This window comes from Scomber japonicus, chromosome 1, assembly GCF_027409825.1.
Source record: "Scomber japonicus isolate fScoJap1 chromosome 1, fScoJap1.pri, whole genome shotgun sequence".
In the NCBI taxonomy this organism is placed as follows: domain Eukaryota; kingdom Metazoa; phylum Chordata; class Actinopteri; order Scombriformes; family Scombridae; genus Scomber; species Scomber japonicus.
In genome coordinates this window covers 9,159,376-9,180,461 of record NC_070578.1, presented here as the reverse complement: position 1 = coordinate 9,180,461, position 21,086 = coordinate 9,159,376, and the positions used below count along the sequence as shown (strand labels likewise).

Below are 21,086 nucleotides of genomic sequence, written 5' to 3'. Positions count from 1 at the left end.
CTGTCTCTATCTGTATTATTATTATGATTTTTGTTTTTCTGGACACTTTTTCTGTCATTAATAGTCTTTAAGATGAGTCAACATATGACATTCTTACTTTGAAATACACAGCACCAGGTAAAAGTTAAGACACACTTCCCCATTCACCCAAACTTCTGACTGATACTGTTCTGTGACTTTTCTTCATGTAGAAGTTGTAACAGTTGTAGAACAGTAATAGAAAAGACACCTGAAATGGCAGCAGTTCAGCACAGGTGCAGGAAGTGAAGGTCACATGCTCTGGGACTTTTTTTTTTGGGGGGGGGGGGTGATTGCGCGGTCGCACTGGCGAGATCAAACAGGCGCTGTGCCCGTCCCCGGTATCATGACAACCTTCCGGTAATCCTTTTAGACCCGTACGATTGTTGCTGACCAACACGACCATCAAAGCCTGTTAATCCCATCAATCCACGGCCCGGGAGAAAAAGAAGAGTAGGAGTGCTGCTGTATTGTTGTAAACAGGAAATGGTAAGGCTGGGAACATGGGATTCATTGGGCTGGCTTCTCCTCCTACATTTTCCTTTGACATGATTGCATTTATTTGCATGATTTTAGGATTATAGGCGCTCTGTAATTAGCCTAAAACGTATCAACCAGCCTCTTGACTGGAATTACAAAATGTCAGCAGCAGCCTTCATTTACGCTTTACTTCTTTTCCACAGTGTGAATTAAGTTTGATTTTAAAATTGGATCGATTACTTTAAAGCAATATGTCTGAGTGTTAACCCCCACACACGAAATCCTCAGGTGGTGTTCTTTTGATCACGGCGCAGCCTCATTAGAAAAACTTTCAAAACACTGTCTTCATGCAAGAGATTTTAGGAGACTGTATCGTCCATAATTCTCTGTGTTCTCACTATTTAACAGTCTGTTCATTTTATTCTATCATAGATTCTTTGTTTCTCTGCTCTCTTATTTAACGTTAAGCTTTTTATCTGCTGTTTAGCTTCTTATTTACAACTTGATGCTGCTCGTAAACCTGCTTTTGATAAGTGATCTGCTGTAAACAGGAGATAACTTGGTGATGTTTATTATGCTGTTATCACGACTGTCACCTCACACAATCATTTAAGTATTTAATCACACATAATACTGCGTCTAAACCTGGATTTACAGCCCTTGTTATATGACTCAATCTCCAAGCTTCTTCTACTATGCAGCTGTGTCACACATTCAGTTATATATATATATATATATATATGTCATCTTTAGATTAACAAGTAAACTACAGACATCCAAACCTTGAACGACTCATCGCCACAACCCGATCTGGCACTCCGGCACTAGTGAGCGCATAAACACATTCAAGGAAGGAGCTAATAGAGCTGTCATACTCCACCACTCAGGCGAGATGCATACATAATTGAGGTATATAAATGTGTTTGTGCGTGGGCGGGTGGGATTGCGTAACAGCAGCGGGGATTCAGAGCTCTAAGTGGTATGTCATGTCGGCGGATAATTAAAGACATGCTAACTGTGAAGGCTGTAGCTGTGGCTATGCTAGGCGTCGAAAAAATGCATGGCGGCGAGGGAGACGGGGAGGGGTAGTGGGGGCTTGGGTTTGAGGAAGTGAGGGTGTGATTCCGGATGCTGAAAGGTCATTGGGTTTTCTGAATATAGAGAAAGAAAAAACAACACAGACTGACAAAACAAATCACTACAAAGTTAAAGCATGCAGATCTCTTTAATTGCAAAAGAGGCAATCTATAATCACTTGATTATTTCTTCCATGTTCCTCTGCTCTGGCGCTCTCTCTCTCTCTCTCTCTCTCTTTCTCTCTCGGATTTGCCGGTTTTGTTAAATTGTCTCTTCCCTACAAATGACACTTCAAAAAAGCACACTGTCACGCCCACGCGTACGAATACATGATGAGCAGCCTGCATAAACACACGTACGGCCGCCCCCGCGCTACTGCATGGCTGCTTCCAGCACATCATTTAAATGTCTGTGCGCATCCGCATGTGAATCTCTTTTGTCATCGGGTTGCGATCCATCCAATCATCTACAATCAGCCGGTCCTTTCACGCTAACAGAATAATTGAAAGTGTGTCGGTTGCTAATAACAGGGTATTAAGAGCAGCAACAGCCACAGCTCAAGTATATTAAAACAAACCGCAGCGACAAGGTAAGCTGAGGCTCAGGCTGTCATGCTGCAGAGCTGGGGAGGTACTGTAAGCCCCTCTGTGCTGTTACTGTTGGGACAAACACCAGCAGTATGTGGTGGGCTTGATTAGCTCATTAGGACACAGATGAGTGTGATATGAACTGGTAAGGCAGGTGTTTACTGATTGTTGGACATAATTTGGCACTATATCATGTAATGTGCTTCATGGGGGGCCTCAAGGGAGTGCGGGGGTGGGACATAGGAGGGAGGAGGGGTTGTTGCTGTTCAAGTTTTTTCAAAGTGCTGTGTGAAATGCAAGAAAGGTAAGAGTTGCTTTAAAGCGGAAATGAGAGATGTCTTTTTAACCTTTCAAGTGAAGCAACAGTTACTTATTTACACATACAGAATAGAATGAGCAATATTGGTATTCATTGGGAGTTATGTTTCTAGCCATCTGATGAATCAAAGTCCAATAGTCACTCTCCTTTTAGCGTTTAGGGAATTAAATGACCCCCCCAAAAAAGCTCAACACTCAACTCAGACTGTTAAAAGAAAGGCTCTAAATATATATATTTTTAAATGTTGTCTTAGGCACTTTTCACTCCTGAAAATCCAAACCAAGGTTCATATTTTTTCTAAACTGTACACATTTAATCTGGTTAGTTTTGGTTTCACATTGCATTGGCACAGCGCACTGAATCATTCAGTATTCAGAATCGTACAGTACCTACGTCTGTTCATCATCACCTCCATGGGCTGCGTATCCCTGTACTTGATATTGATTAGTTTGTAGACAGGCGTACATCTTGACATTGACATGTTGTAAATTTGTCAGGTACCCATCTATCACCGTTTGAATTAATGGAAAAAATCAATGAGCAGATGAATTTTGTTCCCACTATAATAATATCATATTATTATTTTATGTCACAAAAAGGAAATGTGTCCTTCTTATAATGGCATCGCACCAAAGTTTCTTTATCTTAAGGTGCTATTGCTCGCCCATCCTTTCATATCCTCTCTCTATCATATCCATCTCTGAAAATACCTGGAAAGTGTCAGCAACTAAAAAAATATTCCAGTTGACTTTTTATAACACTGTCGAACCATATTTCAATCAAAAACATCCTCCTCTTTCCGTGTGCAACCGTGGCCCATTTTTCATTTTTCTGGTTTTGATGACAGCCTGCCAGAACTCAAAAGTCCAAAGCATCCAAAAAAAATGTTTTCACACTAGGCACTACCGAACCATGGTTCAGTTTAATGCGGACCCAGACCACCTCCACCATTGGACCAAAGTTTGGCTTCTTGTTTCAGATCGTAGTCCAGGGGAGGTTTCACATCTGTAATTTTGGCATCTTTTCAAACTTAAAAGTCTGAAGGTCCAGATCAAATGAAACAATATGAGATAAAAGACTATGTGAGAACAAAGACATACTCATCCAGCAACATAAGGTTTGTTCATCAGTGAGCAAAAACATATAACTCTAACTTTACACATCTGGTGTTCAGTGAGACTTTAACATCTACAAAAGTGAGTTGTCTTTTACAATCTACCAGAACCTTATAGAAGATTTCCACTTGTGTAAGGGCAAATAATTTGTTTTTCTCCTCTTGGTACTTGGTACATCAGGCTCTAATATTTTGGCAGCTATTCCATCTGCTCTATCAATCTTAATGGACTGTAGGAAGATTAAGTAGATACTAAGACAATTTGCAATAAAGAGGACAGCATGAAGGAAGTAACTTGAACAAGTAGTGTTGCACGAAGGCGAAATAACATTTTGAAATGGGAAATTAAACTTGAAGGGCACTCTCCACCAGGCAGTCATTTCAACACGCCATCTCACTTCTTGGAGTCAAATCTGTGTTCTCTGTATCCATTCAGGAAGAAAATTAAAAATCCTGGTGAAACTTTTTTTCTCCTCCACATATTTATATTACAAAACTTTTTTGAAACTTTTTTTTTTTTTTTTTGCTGCAGGTGCGTGATGTGAGTTTGAATTTAACTGCACTCTCAAAAGATCAATCCAGTAAAAAAATAAGCAGGCATCTCCAAATTTAAAAAAAGAAGACTAAAGTGAGTTAATCCAGGTTGATACGCAGGTATAGGATTCTCTTTAGCCTCTTTGGAGGGGGGGGGGGTGAGAGAAGGAAAGAAAAGAGGGAAAAGAAGAGAGAGAGGAAGAGGGAAAAAACATAAAAGAAGAGAAGAAGAGAAGCACAGCGTGGGGAGATGAGCGGTCCTTGAGTTATTCATAGCCTCTCCATCAGATTTGTTAAGGGGATTGGAAGCAATTTAAAGGCCTCCGCTGACTGTTTGACTCGAGCAGCATTATGTCTCTCTATTCCATTATGTAGAGCCGCAGTGTGGGGATAAAGACCAGGCTTCCTATTAGCCTCTGTATAAACAGATAGGGTGATGCTAGGCGGGTGCTAAGCCTCGCCAGAGAAGGAGAACTCTGACATTGAGGAGAATAGGCAGCTGGAGGTGGTTATCTTCTTGCTTTGTCTCACTATCACCTTTCCCTCTATCTGTTCCTCCCTTTTTTCCCCCCACACTCACTCACACACACACACCTGGTTATCTGTGATATTCTGTAGCCCAGGACACTAGCATCATTGCTGTGGATCAAGAGTTGATCCGACTCCGAAGTACAGTGAGCTGAGACAGTCACAGGTGTGTGACTCTGCACAAATGGACAAGCACATTAAAAGGCACAACTCATGTACACTGAAACCACAGGGGTGGATCCTGTCAGGTGGACAAACACTTTACTGAAAAACAGTATTGTTAATTAGGCAGGTTTATAACCAGTGTTAGGGAGTAACTAGTTACATGTAATACCGGTAGTTACAAAATTCAATGACAGTTACTTATGAAAATGTTGATGATTACAAAGGAGGTTACATCTGAAGTCAGACCTCAGATTTGCTCAGTAGGGTTTATTCCTCATTTTTTAATATTTAACATGTTACTGAATACATATATTGCTGTTTTTAATTCCTTGACATCAGTTTTTAAAAATATTTTGTAAATCATGACGTGGGCTTAAATGGTGCCATAGTACCAATTAAGCCCATGCCAGACTTTTGACTTTTTTCATAAAATATCTTTATTTTATATTCCAAAATCTATACAAACTAATGAATACATTTTCAAATGAGAGATACATCTTACTTTATAAGAAATGATCGCCCTTATAAATCATGTCAGTATCCATGAAAAACACATGAACTTAGATTTAGGTGGGCTTAATGAGTACACTTACTGTAACAGCTGAAATTATAAAAGCAATCAAAAAGTAATCAAATGTAACAAGTTACATTACTTTGATTAATGAATTGAAATATTTACATTACTCATGTCATTTAAAATAGGGTAACTAGTAATCTGTAACCAATTACATTTCTAAAGTAACCTTCCCAACCCTGCTTATAGCAGACACATTGATACATATGACTATACCTCATACTTAGTTATACTTCAATATTGCATTGTTTCAGTTTCTCATTAGAAATGCCAACAAATATTACCAAAATGTGACATGTTCCATTTTTTTAAAAAGGTAACTTTCAATATATGAAATTGACAGTACTGTGCTGCCTAAATTGGTATAATTTATACCTCACTATAGGGATTCACTATTTAAAAAAAGCCTGGTTCTCCACAGTAGCCTTTTTTCCCTCTTCCACACAGAAGCAGTTTATTAAAGAGCAATAATGCTGCACACTAAAACTGGCTAAAAGAGCAGAACAGCAGGAGGGAGGGGGGTGGTGGTGTGTAAAGTTGTAGCTAATTAAGTACACACACACACACACTAACACACACATATACACTTATAGCTACTACACCATACTAACCACCCACACTGTCTCTTCTCCATGTGTCCTTTTGCCTTTAGCTTTGTGGCAACCGCGAGCATCGTCGATGTTCGCTTAAACGAGGAGTCATTTTCTTCTGCCTGCCTGTGCTCACGAGCTTCCAATTAGCAGCTTATTAAAATTGCTGGTGCTCTTTTATGGAGGTGTCAGGGCTCAGTTAGGCCTCGACGTTGATTCGTGAGAAAAGTTGGGTCAGCGGGTAAGCTTCGGCCCGTATCAACGCATGCATACAGTACATAAACAAAGTTGTTATCTCTTTCTAGGAGATACATTATATACACTATAGGCTGACTGGCTCTGGTTGTGTGGAAGCAGAAGTGTGAAGACTGTTGCAGAGATGAGGGAGGACATGACCGCTAGTGGAGAAAGCCACAGTTATTGATTGTGCTGTGTCGGGGCTATATATTGGAATTGGATGACCGCATGACTCCTTTCGTAACTGAACTTGTCTCTCTTCCTTGATTCTCCTTGTCCCTTCCCTTCACCTACTTCCTTGTGCTGTGTCACAGAGTGGAAAAGGGGGGCCATATGATAAGGTGGGTGAGCATTTCTGAAGCTTTAAGTATGTATGGTAGCACTCAGGACTGTTTGAGCAAGATATTTAACCCTACATCTAAAACTAGAGAGGAAATTTCTCAGAAACTTCTGGTCAAATAGATTGCATACATTAAAGATTCTGATAATATGAACTTTGTCTGACAGTAACAGTAACAAGCATGCTACTTTTATTATCTACTGTGCACTTTTCTGTGTAAATTGCCAGTGAATAGTGGGGATCTTAATCTCTCAAAGGGATTCCCACAAATTTTGAAAAAATCCAATCAGCAATGTCTCAAATAGATGAATGAGCTAATAATGCAACCCTGCAGTCTATTCAGTTTTAAAAATGGCAGAACATAGTGACATTATTAGATAGAGGAGGAAAATCCTGATAATGGAGACAGTAAAACATCAAATTTCTCCTTTTAAACTTTCTCTCCTTGGTACTTTCCTCCTCCAAACACTCCTTTGCACTCCAATATCTAGTCCCTAAACATCCTTTCTTCAGTTAAGAAAGGCAATCTAGCGCTAACAACAACAGTAAAAGCAGCAGCAGTATTACGCTGCTCTCCTTACACCTGTAAAAGGCCTTGCAGCAGCAGTAGTGGTTGTTTACCCAGCCTGCAATGCAGAGTGGAGCTGACAGCCGGCACCACGGCTGCTGCATTAGCGCCTGATATGCTTTGTGTGCTTGTGCATGTGTGCTGTCACCTCGCTCATCATCACCGTGCTCCGAGCCATTAGGGTTGTGTGCATGTCTGAGTGTGTGTGCTTGTGTGTGTGTTGGTGTGGGAGTAAAAAGTGAAGTTTGGGCCAAAAGTACGAGAATGTAACATGAGGAGGAGCTACAGGAAGATGGCTAAAGAGAGGGAGAGAGGGAGGGAGAGGGAGAGAGAGAGAGAGAGAGAGAGAGAGAGAGAGAGAGGGAGAGGGAGAGGGAGAGAGAGAGAGAGAGAGAGAGAGAGGGAGAGGGAGAGGGAGAGAGAGAGAGAGAGAGAGAGAGAGAGAGAAGTAGAGGGACAGTGCAAGTAAAGAAAGAAGAGAAACAGACAGAGGGACAGAGCTGATCCTCTCCTTTCTCCGTGTCTCTAATGCCCCTGAGCAGGTTATTTGTTAGCCTGTTACTCAGCAAACAAGCTGTGACTCCTTTCCCCTGCTGGCTGTCAGGAGGACGTACATACACACTCATACAAAAGGCACAAACACACACATGGACACACAAACACACATAGTGCTGTGCTGTGCTGTGCTGTACCCCCTCGGGGATTGCTGGGGAGATGGGCTCAGAGAAGGCCGCCATGCTGACTGATCTCATGGGGGCTGGGAGACAAATGTCCACGTCTATGTCTGTGTGTATATGTGTCTATGTGGTTGTGTGTGTGTGTGTGTGTGTGTGTTTGAATAAGGCTGACAGTAATAAAGCAAAATGAGAAGGATGAAAGCAGTGTGAGTGTTTGTGTGCTTTTTTGTGCACATTTGTCTGATCCCCTGCTATAAGTCATCCCGCATCCTCTCAGTCAGGCCCCTCTGTGTTCGTGTGTTTGTATCGATTTGCTCCCTCCGTCTTTAACCCTCAGACTGATCCATGCCTCAGCTGGACAGGGGGAGGGCCTTTGGCATTCTGAAGGAAATGTCACAGCCGTCACCAGTGAAACAGATACTTTGCCTCCGACAGACGTTGCAGGGGTTGCCGCACTCACAGCGTGGAGACAGCAGGGAGATGCAAGGTGATAAGGTTAGTCTGCAACTCTGCTGTGCAATCTACTCATATTTGCTGCCTGTTTCAAAACTAGGGAGAGGGAAAACAACATATAATATAGTAGAAACTGACGCAGGCTGGGCAAACAGTCCCTCATTCAGTCAAACAAGAAAGGCCAAATCTTCAAAAATCTTTCAGTTACCTATATTTTTTAAAGAAAAATCTGACGAACCTATGACATTTGGTCTACACAACACAACCTGTGAAGATTCATCACATTGGTATCATCCATTCAACTTCTTCAATGCTACATGTCCTTGCAGTAGACACAATCTTTTGAAAGAGAGCAAGCACATGAGTTTCAACCAGCTCCAGCAGTGATATTTAGAGTCAAAGTTGGTTACATCTCTTCTTAGACATGGCTCAGACTATGAGAAAGAGGCTGCCCTCCAGAAAGCTTCAGTAATGTTTCAGCCCAGCGCAAAACTCACAGTGCTAACAAGGAAATATTCTGCTTAAGGGATGATGGAGTAAAATGTCTTTTCAAAACAGCAATAAATTGCTTTGTAAGACAAACTACAGTTTTAAGGAGAATCTAGAATATGACACTGATACTATGGGGTTGAGATCCCGAGGAAGGTCATTCCAAAGCTGTAGCGCCCTGACAGCAAACGCTTGCTCACCTTTAGCCTTTCACAATGATACAGGAATAGCTCGGAGGTTTCTGCCTGAAGACCTCAAGCTGACGAGGAACGCTAGAGGTAAGAAGAATAACTGGAGAGCAGGCCATGCAAAGCCTTTAATGTAATCAATAAAACCTTTCTAATAATTCTAAAACAAAGGCAACCAATAAAAAAAAGGTTAGATGAGGGTGACATTGTCCCTTTTAATATGATCTTGGTCCTAGTTAAGAGCATTTACTGTTTATGTACAAGTAAAAAGCCCACTAAATGAATGCATTTATCATCTTCTGTGTATTGCTGAAATTTAGTATTGATTTCATTTTGGTAATGTTCCTTCACTTGACTGGACATGCATTTCGGTGCATTTCTCAAAATCTATACTTAAATGCATATTGTCAGAGTGTCTCTTTCAGAGGTGTGGGACAGAGGGAACTGTGTGGGACGTGGAGCCAAATCTTTGCCGACCACCTCCATTGATATGTGGCCCTGTCCCTCTGCTAGCAAGGAACCGGCGGACTGTGAAACGAGCTTTTCCAAACTTACCCAAAGCCCACAAAGACGATTTACTATAGCGTGGAGGGGAGCAGAAGAAACCGTTAAAAAATACATTTGTACTGCTACCTTGTTGCTTGAGAGAGAACAGTCGGGGTAAGCTGTGTCATCACATACACTTTCACTTGCTTAATGCTGTGAAATATGACAATATGTCAATTTCTCCCCTCTGTTGAAATGTCTGACAGAGGCTGGGAGGGTTGAAAGATTCCCTTCAAAGATGCTTTTCTCTTGCAGATTTTTTTCCCTGAGGCTACAACATGGCTGGCTTAGTATCTTTGCCACAGCACTTCCAATAAAGAATGAATGCTGTCTGTCAATGTCATGGCAACCACACTGGTTTATATTAATATACGCACTTTATACCACAAGCACATTTATTTGTTTAAGTACGCTGACACGGATGTTGGTTCTGATGTGCACATATGCACGACTAACATGTGCATAGGAACATCAATAAACTGTACCTCACACCCCAACTGATGCTAGTTCTGATGTGCACACACATGAACACCCCCCCACCCCTGCCTCACATCACCTCACACACACATACACACGCGTTTGTGTGTATGTGTTTGCATAGTTATATTAGTGAGGACATTCATTGACATAATGCATTATCTTGTCCCTAACCATCACAACTAATTGCCTAATGGCCAAAATGTCCTCATTTCCCAGGTATAAAACTCAAATTGGTTCTCACAATGACAGCCATGCAAGTATACACACCCACACACCCAAACCCACACCCACACACACACACATTCAGATGAAATGCAGAATCCAGGCCAGGAACAAAGTGAAAAGCTCTGCAGAATAAATCCATCTCTAAGCCAATATGTAGCTCTACTCCACACGGTGCGACTTCCGCCCCGATCTATCAAAACGTCTCATTCACAAACATGGCAAAACACACCAGTGCAGAAAGAAGCAATGCTATTCCCGGAAGAAATAATCTCCTAAAACCATTACAGGGAACAACGTAGGTGCAGTTGCTATGGGGAGGATTATGGCCGAACCCTCTCATATACACACACACACACACACACACACACACACACAAACACACTTTCCATCCTATTTTGCTCACAGCACTTTCTTTATGCTGCACATGTGTATATGTGTGTAAATAGAAACTGCTCACAGAACTACTGTAACAAGCATAGGAAATCTCATTCATTCATGAACCGGAACGGATATATTGTGTGCGTATACAGTACAAACATCATTGGAGCGTGCCAACATCAAGAGAGAGGTGCATTGTAGTAGCGCTGAATACACTTGTGTCTATATGTCTCTATTTGTGAAAACTAATTAAATTTACAGAAGGCTCACACCATATTAAGACTGACGTAAAAAACACTTGGCTTTGCACCAAAATGTACAGATATAAACTTGTAGAATTCATCAAGCTTAGTTAAAACTTTTTTTTGGCATAGATACCTTTATTCAACAGTAGACAGACAGGAAACGTGGGAGATAGAGGGGGGTGTGGCATGCAGCAAAGGACCTCCGGCCGGGATTCGAACCGCAGCAGTTTTAATGTTTACATATCATCATCTTAATTTAGTGTGCTATCATGCTAACATTTGTGAAATAACACTAAACAGCCTGATGGGAAGGTCACTAGAATTACTAGAAAAGTACTAGAAAAAAAAGAGTAAAAAAAGTTATTTGGCCATGTACCAAGGGTATTGGACCAATTCAAAGTATGATCAAATGATAGCACAAGATAAAAGGTTTAGGGCTCATGTGAGTTCATCTGGAGGGGGACTTGAATGTCTTTGCCAAATTTCGTGGCAGCATCCGATAACTGTGGAGATATTTCCGTCAAAATCACACAAGTCAACCTCATGGTGGTGTTCGATGAAAAGTCAGTGAATCACCAAAATCAGAGGGTTGATTCTCTGAGGTCCATGAAAAATTTTGTCAATCCAACCAATAGTTCTTCCAGTACTTCAGTCTGAATGGTGGACCTATCGACTGACTAACAGACGATATGACTTTAAAAAAGCATAAGAAAATGTATGATCATATATGTGACTGTTCAATTAAATGAAGATTTAAATACCTCTGTGTGGGTTGTAGAAAAATGAAACACAAGTGACTCACATCAGTATTGCCTTTTCCAGAACAGCCTTTTGTACATGTCCATCTAGTCTTCTCTATAAAAGGGAATTTATTTTGGGACAGAACAAGTGGAGACAGTATAACCTCAGGCTACGGTCACAGTGCTATGCGTATCAGAGAAGCAAAGCTCTGCCTCATTTATTCTTATTATTCATTTATCTGTAAAAACACCCATGCTTACCCAAATAAACACAGCGTCTCTTTTACCCGTTTGGAGATGCGCCAGTTTTCCTGTAGGCGGAGACGCAACAAACGACACACCTCAAAGGGCTGGCGCATCGCACCAGGCGCTCCTAACTTGCCTGTGAGCTCACTCCAAATCTCTATAAAACGAGGAAATTAGAACGTGAGCTAAAGCAGTGAATGGCAACTGATGTGTTAATGAAGATGAAGTCTTCATGTTGCTGTAGGTGCCAAGGGTTTAACGCGGGGAAATGTTCTTCTCTGTTTTAGTAGAAAGGGAATGAATGAACAAATGAATGTGAAGATTAATGAAAAATAATCCCAAATTAATTCTTTTTCTAGGCCATCTATCAACATGAAGCCAGCATTTTATTCCCCTGAAAAGTGAGCTTTCCAGAAACACTCATCCAAGTGGATACATTCTTGTAGTACAAGGAAACCTTTCTGAAATCACTGTCTTGTAATCAAGTACTTCCATAAATCGGAGAGGTCAACAGTCAAAGTTTTTACTGTATGTCAAACAACTACTACTACAGCTACTAGCTCCATTAGATTTCCATTATTAATATCTATAATTCCTGTGGTGTAAAACCTCACTACGTATATGCCTCTCTGTGATAGCGCCACGATTACTAAAATGACTTGCCTCACTCTGTCATCCAAATGTAGACTTAATCCCTGTATAATCAGTTCTTCTTCTTGGCCATCCTTGTTAGGTGGCAAATCTGTTCTCCCCCCCACCCACCACCACATCATTAGTCAATCAACAAGCCACTTCGACACAGAGCTTGTTTAATTGGATGCTGCACAGAGCATTACCATGCCCGTTGCCTAGCAATGGATTCTTATGCCAGTACTACTGTCTTTGTGCATGTTTTGCCCAAAATGGCATCTATAATTACTTTGCAGTTATTACCTTTTCCCTCAAACAGGTTCTTATCATGCTTCTGATAAGTTCCTGCCTATCGGTCGTGTTTCTGAATTGACATGATGTGATATGGCCCCTGCGGGTTACTGTGATCCTGTACTGGAGACTGATTTTAACTGGGCGATTATTCCCAAGGTGTAATATTCAAATGATAAGAATGTCTCCTGTGGTCATTTAGCTTTAATGATTACAGACGCTTTGGGGACTACTGAAGCACCTGCTCACATCAGCCATCTATTGTATGAAGCTGAACCCCGTGGCTGTCCTGCAAAAGCCGTTTTCCTGCTAATTACATAGCTGTCACTGGGGTGAGCAGAACAGAATCACTACTTCTACAAAACCCGTTCGTTGCTTAATGATATATTTAATTTTGTGGTGCAAAGAAAAGTTATGTACTACACATGTACATACAACATGTTAAAGGTAGCACAGTTTCTAGGTGCTACCTTTTAGACCAGCTTGAGGTAGCTGGACCAAATTGTTGGAAACATAGTTTACTGTAGCTTTGTGTTTGTCTCGTCTTTCTCTAGACTCTTGACTCCTGACTCTGAGATTGTATTATTAACTGAAGTACAAATGTCATAGAATGAGCTAGAAAAAAACACAACTATCTTAAAGAAACCTGAAATCCCCCAGTGTGCAAGGACAGAGAGAAAATAACTGGGAAATAAAAGAGCATGAACACAAAGCTGTTATGAATGTGGTGCTGTTAGAGACACTGGCTGGAAGAAGATGATAGTAACAAAAGAGATTACGAGCCATATGCAGTATGTCGCCGCCAGGTTAGTTGGCTGGAAAGTCCAATAAGCGGGCTAAATGAGGCCCTGACACCGGCCAGGAAACAATTCCAGACTCTTTTTTTTCCCTTGCTGGCAGTGCGGATGTAGTGGGGTCGGCCAATACACTACCATGGGACTGTTTACAGCTATGACACTGGAGTGAGATTGGAGTCATGACACGGCCATGAAACACCTCTCATCTTCCTTGGACCACACTAACAAAATACCTCACTGCATTACCGGACCAGTAGGTGAAAGAGGGGACAGTCAGGGTTTCCCAAAATGGAAACCTAAAAATGATAAGAGGTCAAGTGTTCAACTTAAAAACTGCCTCTATTTAAAGATGTTTCCATAAATATTAATAACTACTGAATGTCTAAATGTGTTTTTATACCTAATGTTTTCATGTGGAATTGCACTTTGTCTTGTGATTTACTGTCGATTAGTACATTAGGCTCCTTCCCTCTCATTTTAGACATGCTCATAGAGATGGGCTACATTTAGACTTGTAATTCTCTTCAGATTAACCTGAATTTTATTGCTGCATGGAAATGTTTCCCTTCTGCCAAATGCTAAATGAGCCCTCAAATCAATTTTATTTTTTCTTGAATTTGACATTCCGTATTTACATTTATTGCATTTTCAACTGTTTCACACTCATTCAACTCAACTCTGAGTGTCTTAATTAGGATGAATGTAAATCCATACCTTCATTCTATACTCATTACTATTGCACAATTTTGAGACACCTTTAATCGTTATGAGAGATTCAATTATGCTGCAAAAACTTATGGTAAACTTCTGTCAAAATGTTAACAAATACTGGAAGAAAAGAGATCCAGGGGGCGGATGATGAACGCAAATACACAAGATGAAGACAGTATTCTAGAAACATCATTACTGATGTTAGAAAGTGATATACAGGTTGTGTGGGGGGAAAATTTACTAGGTTATCGGTTTATTAGGCACACCTTGCTAAGTCTGATGAAGTGTAGCTTCCCATTAAATCCTCATTTATTTTCCATACATGTTTCCTTTGGGGTCTATTTCGAGAAAATAGATTATCTCTTACCATTATTATGCAGACAATACCCAGATGTACCTCCTGCTGAAACCCCTGCTGAGCCGCATTGATATTGTAAAATTCTGGATGGCAAAGAGCTTCATACTGTTAAATCAAAGGGAGACTGAGGTCCCAATCTTCAGCCCTACAGACTGTTCCAACGGCACAATAAACACCCGTGGGACTCTAACACTGAATGTAAAACTCCCACACGAGAAATCTAAGCATTATCTTTGTTACTCGGTTAAGATTTGATAAACAAATCAACTCAAGCGTTAAGGATTTGGAGACCATTGTACATGCTTTTATTTCATCTTGTTTTGACTATTACAATGCTCACTATGAATCAGTCAGTCAGCCTTATCTTGCCTGCAGCTGATTGAAAATGTAGCAGCGAGACTCCTCACTGGCACCGAGAAGAGAGACTGCATGACTCCTATACTGGTCTCTCTTCATTGGTTACCAGTGGAACAAACAATTGATTTCAGGATTCTTTTGTTTTTAAAGCTCTGCATGAACTGACTCCATCTCCTCCATCCCTTATTCGCCACCAGACCATCCTTTGACCTATCACTGCTTTTCAATTCCCCACTCCCAGTTCAAATCTGAGGGTAATCAAGCATTTTCCATCGTTTCCCCTCCACTGATATTTTTTAGACCCATCTCTTTTCTTCCGCCTTAAACATGACTGGTCACACTTTTTTTTTTATCATTTATTTGTTCATTTTTGTGCAATGGCAGTTGAACAGTCATATCACTAAAAGCTTCTAACTGTGATCTTGTGCTGGCTAACTAGCAGGACCCAGATTGTCTTCAAAACTCAGTCTCTCTCCCGCTTATGCCGCGCTGTGATACTCCAGCTGGTATCGCTTAGAGGAGCAGGTGGTTGCAGCAGACAGCGCGCTGAGCCATGCTGAGGACTCACCCGCGGCCTTGCTCGCCCCCTTTACCCACCCGCCCTCTGCCCTTTTATCCCCCTTTTTTTTTAATCATCATTTCTTTCAACCCGTTCATTCAAACTCATCTCTCTGACTCAGCTGTATTTCTCCATCACTTCCTGCTTCCATTTGTCTCCTTCTCTCTCTATCTCTCTCTCTCTCTCTCTCCATCCATCTCTATGCCTCTGCAGATAGTAGCAGCCAAAGAGTCTGACATCCACCAGATGTACAGAGGGGCGTTTTTTTTCCTTCCACTGGCTCTCCTCCTCACACTGTGTTCATACAGCGCAGTCACCCACAGCAATCTGAATGCAGCTGAATGCACTTAAGGAGTCACATGGATATGATGATCACTGGCCTTTTGTGTCCATGTGCATTTGAAACATGGATAAAGGAAAGGAAGTAAGAGGTGATAGTGGTAACAATCTCTACTAAAAGAAAAATGAGATAAAACTCTTTAAAAAAATAAACTTTTAATGAACAGCTTTTTATATCAATAATAAACACCAAAATATTGCTACCAGGATTTCTTTGAGTCTGGCAAAAAAAGGGAAAATGTATTGACTTTCTCTTAATCCCTAAACAGATTAAATATGAATTAAAAATCTGCTGTGGTTAAAGTGTGACAGGCCCTGGGAGTAAAAAACATATAGCACAAAAAGATACCTGCAGTGAGTATGACAAGACTAAATCCTTTCTGATTACCTTAAACATGAGGATTAGTTTCCAGAGGGGAAAAAAAGAAAAAGTCCTTCCATAAGTCTAAGTGACAGCGCTACACTTACTGGGCAAAAGGACAGGAGCGAGATGCTGTAAAACAAGAACGGGCGATTTCTCCATTCACTGGTGAAGAAAATGGCAATTCCTTTCTCTCTTAGCCAACTTGAAAATTGGTGACATTAAATATATGTTATGGTCTCTTCTCCGGGTCCTGGAGTTATCTCAGGAGAAACTTTGTGAGGAAAACATTTCAGAAAGCAATATCGGTGGATTTCCAGTTTACAACTCTCTGAATCCTTTTGAAAGAGATTTTTGAAGTGTTGTGAGCAAAAATAGAGGTCAGCATTACTCTGGACAGAATCCATTACCCAGGAATCAGAACATTTGGTATTCCTGTCTAAAATGCTGTATCTGTAGGGGATCATTTACAATTTTTACCAGTTCTTGAGAAAAAATATTCAGATAAAAAAAAAAAAAAGATAAAGATTGTGATTATTTTCACATGCAGTTTATGTCTCTTGGCACGTAAGAGTTAAGAAGCTGATCAACGCAGTTTAGTAAAGATCTTCTTACCACGCTGACAGCTCAGGAAATAAACTCCCAGGAATAGAAAATAAAGAGAAAACTGAGGAGAAACAAGTATATTACAGAAAGTCTATGTTTCACTAATGAATGGAAAAGCAGAAATAAAAAAAAAATGTTGTGACTTAATGGACTTAATGACTGAAACACCAGCCAGCACAGAGTGAGTGAGTCAGGTGGCAGGTCCTACTTCCTTTTCTACGAGGTACTTTCTTTTAGATAAAGTGTTGTGTGTTATTTGGTGTTCACACTTCTTACATTCTCACACTTACTCAAGCCTCAAACTGAGAACCAATGTGAGTACTGTGGTGGGTGTGTTAACAACTATGAGCCTTACTCATAATAGCACTGCATCATGACTGTCCACTGACGCCACTGTTAGCAGAGTATCAGTGTGGATACGGTCACACTACAAAGCTGAAGTATTATACAACAATACACATACACTCGAGTCCTACTGGTGCATAGCTCTTGAGAGAAGACATGTATGATTAAAAATATCAAATAGCATGCCAGTCCTTAGAGTGCAATGTGTGATTTAATGTGGACAATTACACCCCTTTTCAAAAATTGCCTTGGAGTGCTGATACCCCAAATGATTTGTCATTTCAGTGCTGGTTGTTCCATTTCAGTTTCTTGTATCTTGATACAGTACTTGATTGTAAGTATTTTGTTTTACACCTGGCTATTTCCTCACACACAAATAACAATTATTGATCCATGTAGGGAAACACTGAAAGCCCACAGTGGAGAAATAAGCCATAACATAAAAGTACCCAGTGGGGATTTAGGGCTTAGTTGTAATCAATCAATGACACAGTGGGGAGTTACACTTTAGTACGCAAGAAACCTGTCATCACAGTGGCTCATAACCTGTTATCTAATTACAGACGCTCTTTAAACTTACCTTGTTTCCACAATTCAGAAAATTGATTATTTTATATTTTCAATGGAATGGGTCATTTGTAACAAACAGCTAAAGTTGCTTCAGAGAATGGTAAACCTGAGATTAAAAGGGAAACATTTCAATCCATTTCCATTAAATCCTACCTTAGTGTAGAAACAGCACTTGAGTCAACTCCTAGTGTCACGTGATCCAGTTTAAACCTCTGATTTACCTGCTTGTAATTATTTTTTTGCACATTATCACCCAGATTACATTGATCACCTGGCCAATGGAATCAGCTGTAAACAACCAGCAACTAGTAAGAGGCCAATTTGTCATAATAAGGTTTTGTAATAGTTTAAAATATACAAGTCACTATATTTAGAGAAGTAAGGGGTTTGATCTGATAACACTGGTGCATAGTGTTGAGCACAGCTTCCATGAACAGTACGCTGCGTGCTCTCAAAAAAAAAAAAAAACGAAGCGTTTTCGGTTTGTTTCTCATGGTTAGACATTGCTTAAACATCGCTGACTCACCGGCAGTGAAGTCCATGTTGAGGTCAATGAAAGCGTTAGAGTGAGGGATGCGCATGCTGACAGATGAAGTCAATGCATTCTGCCACACTGGATTTCTAAAGGAGAGAAGAACCACAAGGCAACAGTGTGGGATTCAAAGCTCAACCTTTTAGAGACAGCTTTAGACATACACGTGTTTGTAAGTGAGTTTGACAATGATTAAATTACCTGTTGGAGAGATAGCAGACTTCAATGGATGACTGGGTGGTTTCTCCAAAAATATCCGGGATCAAGTCCCCATTGAAACTGTGGGAAATTGAATCAATACACTTTATTAAAACTTACACGGGGTCAACATACAAATTAATGCTACGGTCCTGCAATAATTTCATATCATGTTCATTTGACACTGTCAGAAAGGTGTAGATCCACCATCTATGGTCATTTTTGAGACCTCATTCAGGTGGTGCTGTATTGGACTGCATTACATTGAGGTAATATAAGGAAATATTTCATCCACCTCATTGAAAATAAACAACAGGTGCAGAATATGATAATAACGGTTAGTCATTTTTTAATTCATTGTACACATAATCAACTGATTTGTGCAGTGCAGTATACTGGCCTCATGAATGGTATCTAAAGCTAATTTCATCACATATGATAATAATAAAATAAAATAAAAACGTGCTTTGATGAGGAACGATTTTACACTTTTCCATGATCAACATCAAAAGCAAACCCAATGAAGCAGAAATGAAACGTTTGCATTAGCACCGTTCATAATCATACTTACTCCATAACGAGAGGCTGATCTTTAAAGGTCTTGTTCAGCTTCAGCCATCCGCCCACATCTGCAGAAAAATGAGCAGAGTCAACAAGCCCTGAGTAATGCTGGCTCTGACAAAAACACAGCAGCAGAAATCAGTGGGCTGGTATCTGCTGCAGGGTCAGAGCGGGCTAAACAGATTTTATTTAGTTCTGTCAACAGCTTAACTAGGAACAAAGGGCACCAGGCATCTAATCACTGCTTTGTTGTCTATTCTTTTTCTCTTTTTTTTGTCCTGTATTTATAGAAGTTGAAGTAAAATAACCTTTTTTTGTTTAGTATATTTTAACATAATAAAAGATTTATTATTTCCTTTACAATGCCATAACTGTGATGAAGTATTCCTCGAAGAATATCAGAAAAGAGAAACTTACAGCTGCATGTATTTATTTACCAATAGACATCAATATGATTCCCTTATATTCCCAATTTAAGCTGGTGACTACTGAACTACAAAATTCAACAATACAAAAAAATATGGTATAAAATAATTCTGATGAAGTACGGACAGTCACTTTAACAGTTGTCCAGTCGATAGTTTGAATGATAATAGACCTTTTCAACAGAGGACATTTTGACATGTTGCAATAGGAAAAGCACAGGTATATAATCTAATTAATTATGGTTGAATTCCATTTAGCTGTTTCAGGTTCATGTATTTTTCATGCTGGCTTAGTGTCACACTGCCATGGCTTACTGTGACACTAATAATACAGAGACATAGTTAACATAATTAGCAACACCTGTGCTTTTCTTTCAATGACAAATCAAAATGTCTGCTGTGGAAAAAAAAAAATCTTAGGAAAGAAAAAAAAGGGGCATTCTGTGGTATTTTGGTAACTGCTTATTAACTGCTTTTCAACAGCATTTTAACTCCAGTGAAAGATAGACTTCTTCATTTTTTGGATTTGATGAACAGAAAAAGTCATCTTGTACTTCACACATTATGTTGTCTTCATCATTCCCAAATTAGATAGATGTGTATAACTATGCCACAACATACATTGTGGCACATCATAGCAGGAAAGGTTTAGTAAGAGCTAATGACATTAAGGATGGCTCCACTAAATCAAGTACTGCAATGCAGCAATTAATACTTCTTTGTTACAACTGTGTTTCACAAGTGAAAATGTGTGCTGTGAAAAAAAAAGGTGTTTTCACCTTGAGTGTCACTCAAATTCTCCCCTTGGTCATGGGCAACCCAAAAGGAGGCCACGCCCAAGTTTGAGGACTACTGATTCAGACCACAATGTGGGATATTTTAAAAAACATACCGGTATATAATTAGCAACAATCTAAAAATGATGCATAGTAATAGAATGCACAGGCCTATCAAATCACTGGACTCCACCCTACACCCTGAGGACCCATTCACTGTTACAACTGTACCTAATGTCTGGTTGTTCCCCCAGAAAATATAAACAGACACCATCTTGGCGACGGTCTGAGTTGTGAGAAGTACATCCATCTGCGAGTCTCCATCATAGTCACCAGGAACCACACTGGTGATGGGGCTGTCAATGAAACAAGAAGAAGACTGTCAATTAAAATGAGAGCCTCTGACATAGTGATGCTGCTGCTCTTCCTTTGTATTAACTTCTTTATTAATGAGTGTAAGTTAAACAGACATTTTCAAGGTGTATTCACATTTCCCTCTTTTTGACATTCGATTGTGAAGACTATTCAACAATTTAAGGAAAATGTAATTCCAGTATTCCCCCTCATTTGTTCATTCCAATTTTCCCACAGCCCCCCTATCACTCACCCTCACCAGAGCTGGAAAAAAGGCTATCCCTAGCAGTGTTGGGTTGTAACCAGTTCTAAGTAACGCAAATGAGTAAAGTAGTTTTTGTTTTGTTTTTTAGGGACAGTAACTTTTTACGCTCCTTTTAAAACCTGTACCTCTACTTTTTTTACAAGTATTATTGGGCCAGTAAACTTCCTTTAACTTAGCTACATTTGCCATTTACACCTTCGTCACATCTAGTCTGTTTTATTAATTATGCATTTCAACGTTAAATTAGCTGTTA

General features: G+C 40.1%; 1 protein-coding gene across 1 annotated transcript in view; it reads right to left on the bottom strand.

Annotated features, from left to right (window-relative positions):
• Positions 1–21,086, bottom strand: part of itfg1 (integrin alpha FG-GAP repeat containing 1) — a 143,592-nt gene that overhangs the window by 121,359 nt on the left and 1,147 nt on the right. The window contains exons 3-6 of the mRNA XM_053320941.1: positions 20,446–20,570; positions 19,024–19,081; positions 18,456–18,533; positions 18,249–18,343 (exon numbers count right to left, since the gene is read on the bottom strand). Of these exons, the coding sequence (XP_053176916.1) occupies positions 18,249–18,343; positions 18,456–18,533; positions 19,024–19,081; positions 20,446–20,570 (356 nt within the window). The remainder of the gene's footprint in view (positions 1–18,248; positions 18,344–18,455; positions 18,534–19,023; positions 19,082–20,445; positions 20,571–21,086) is intronic.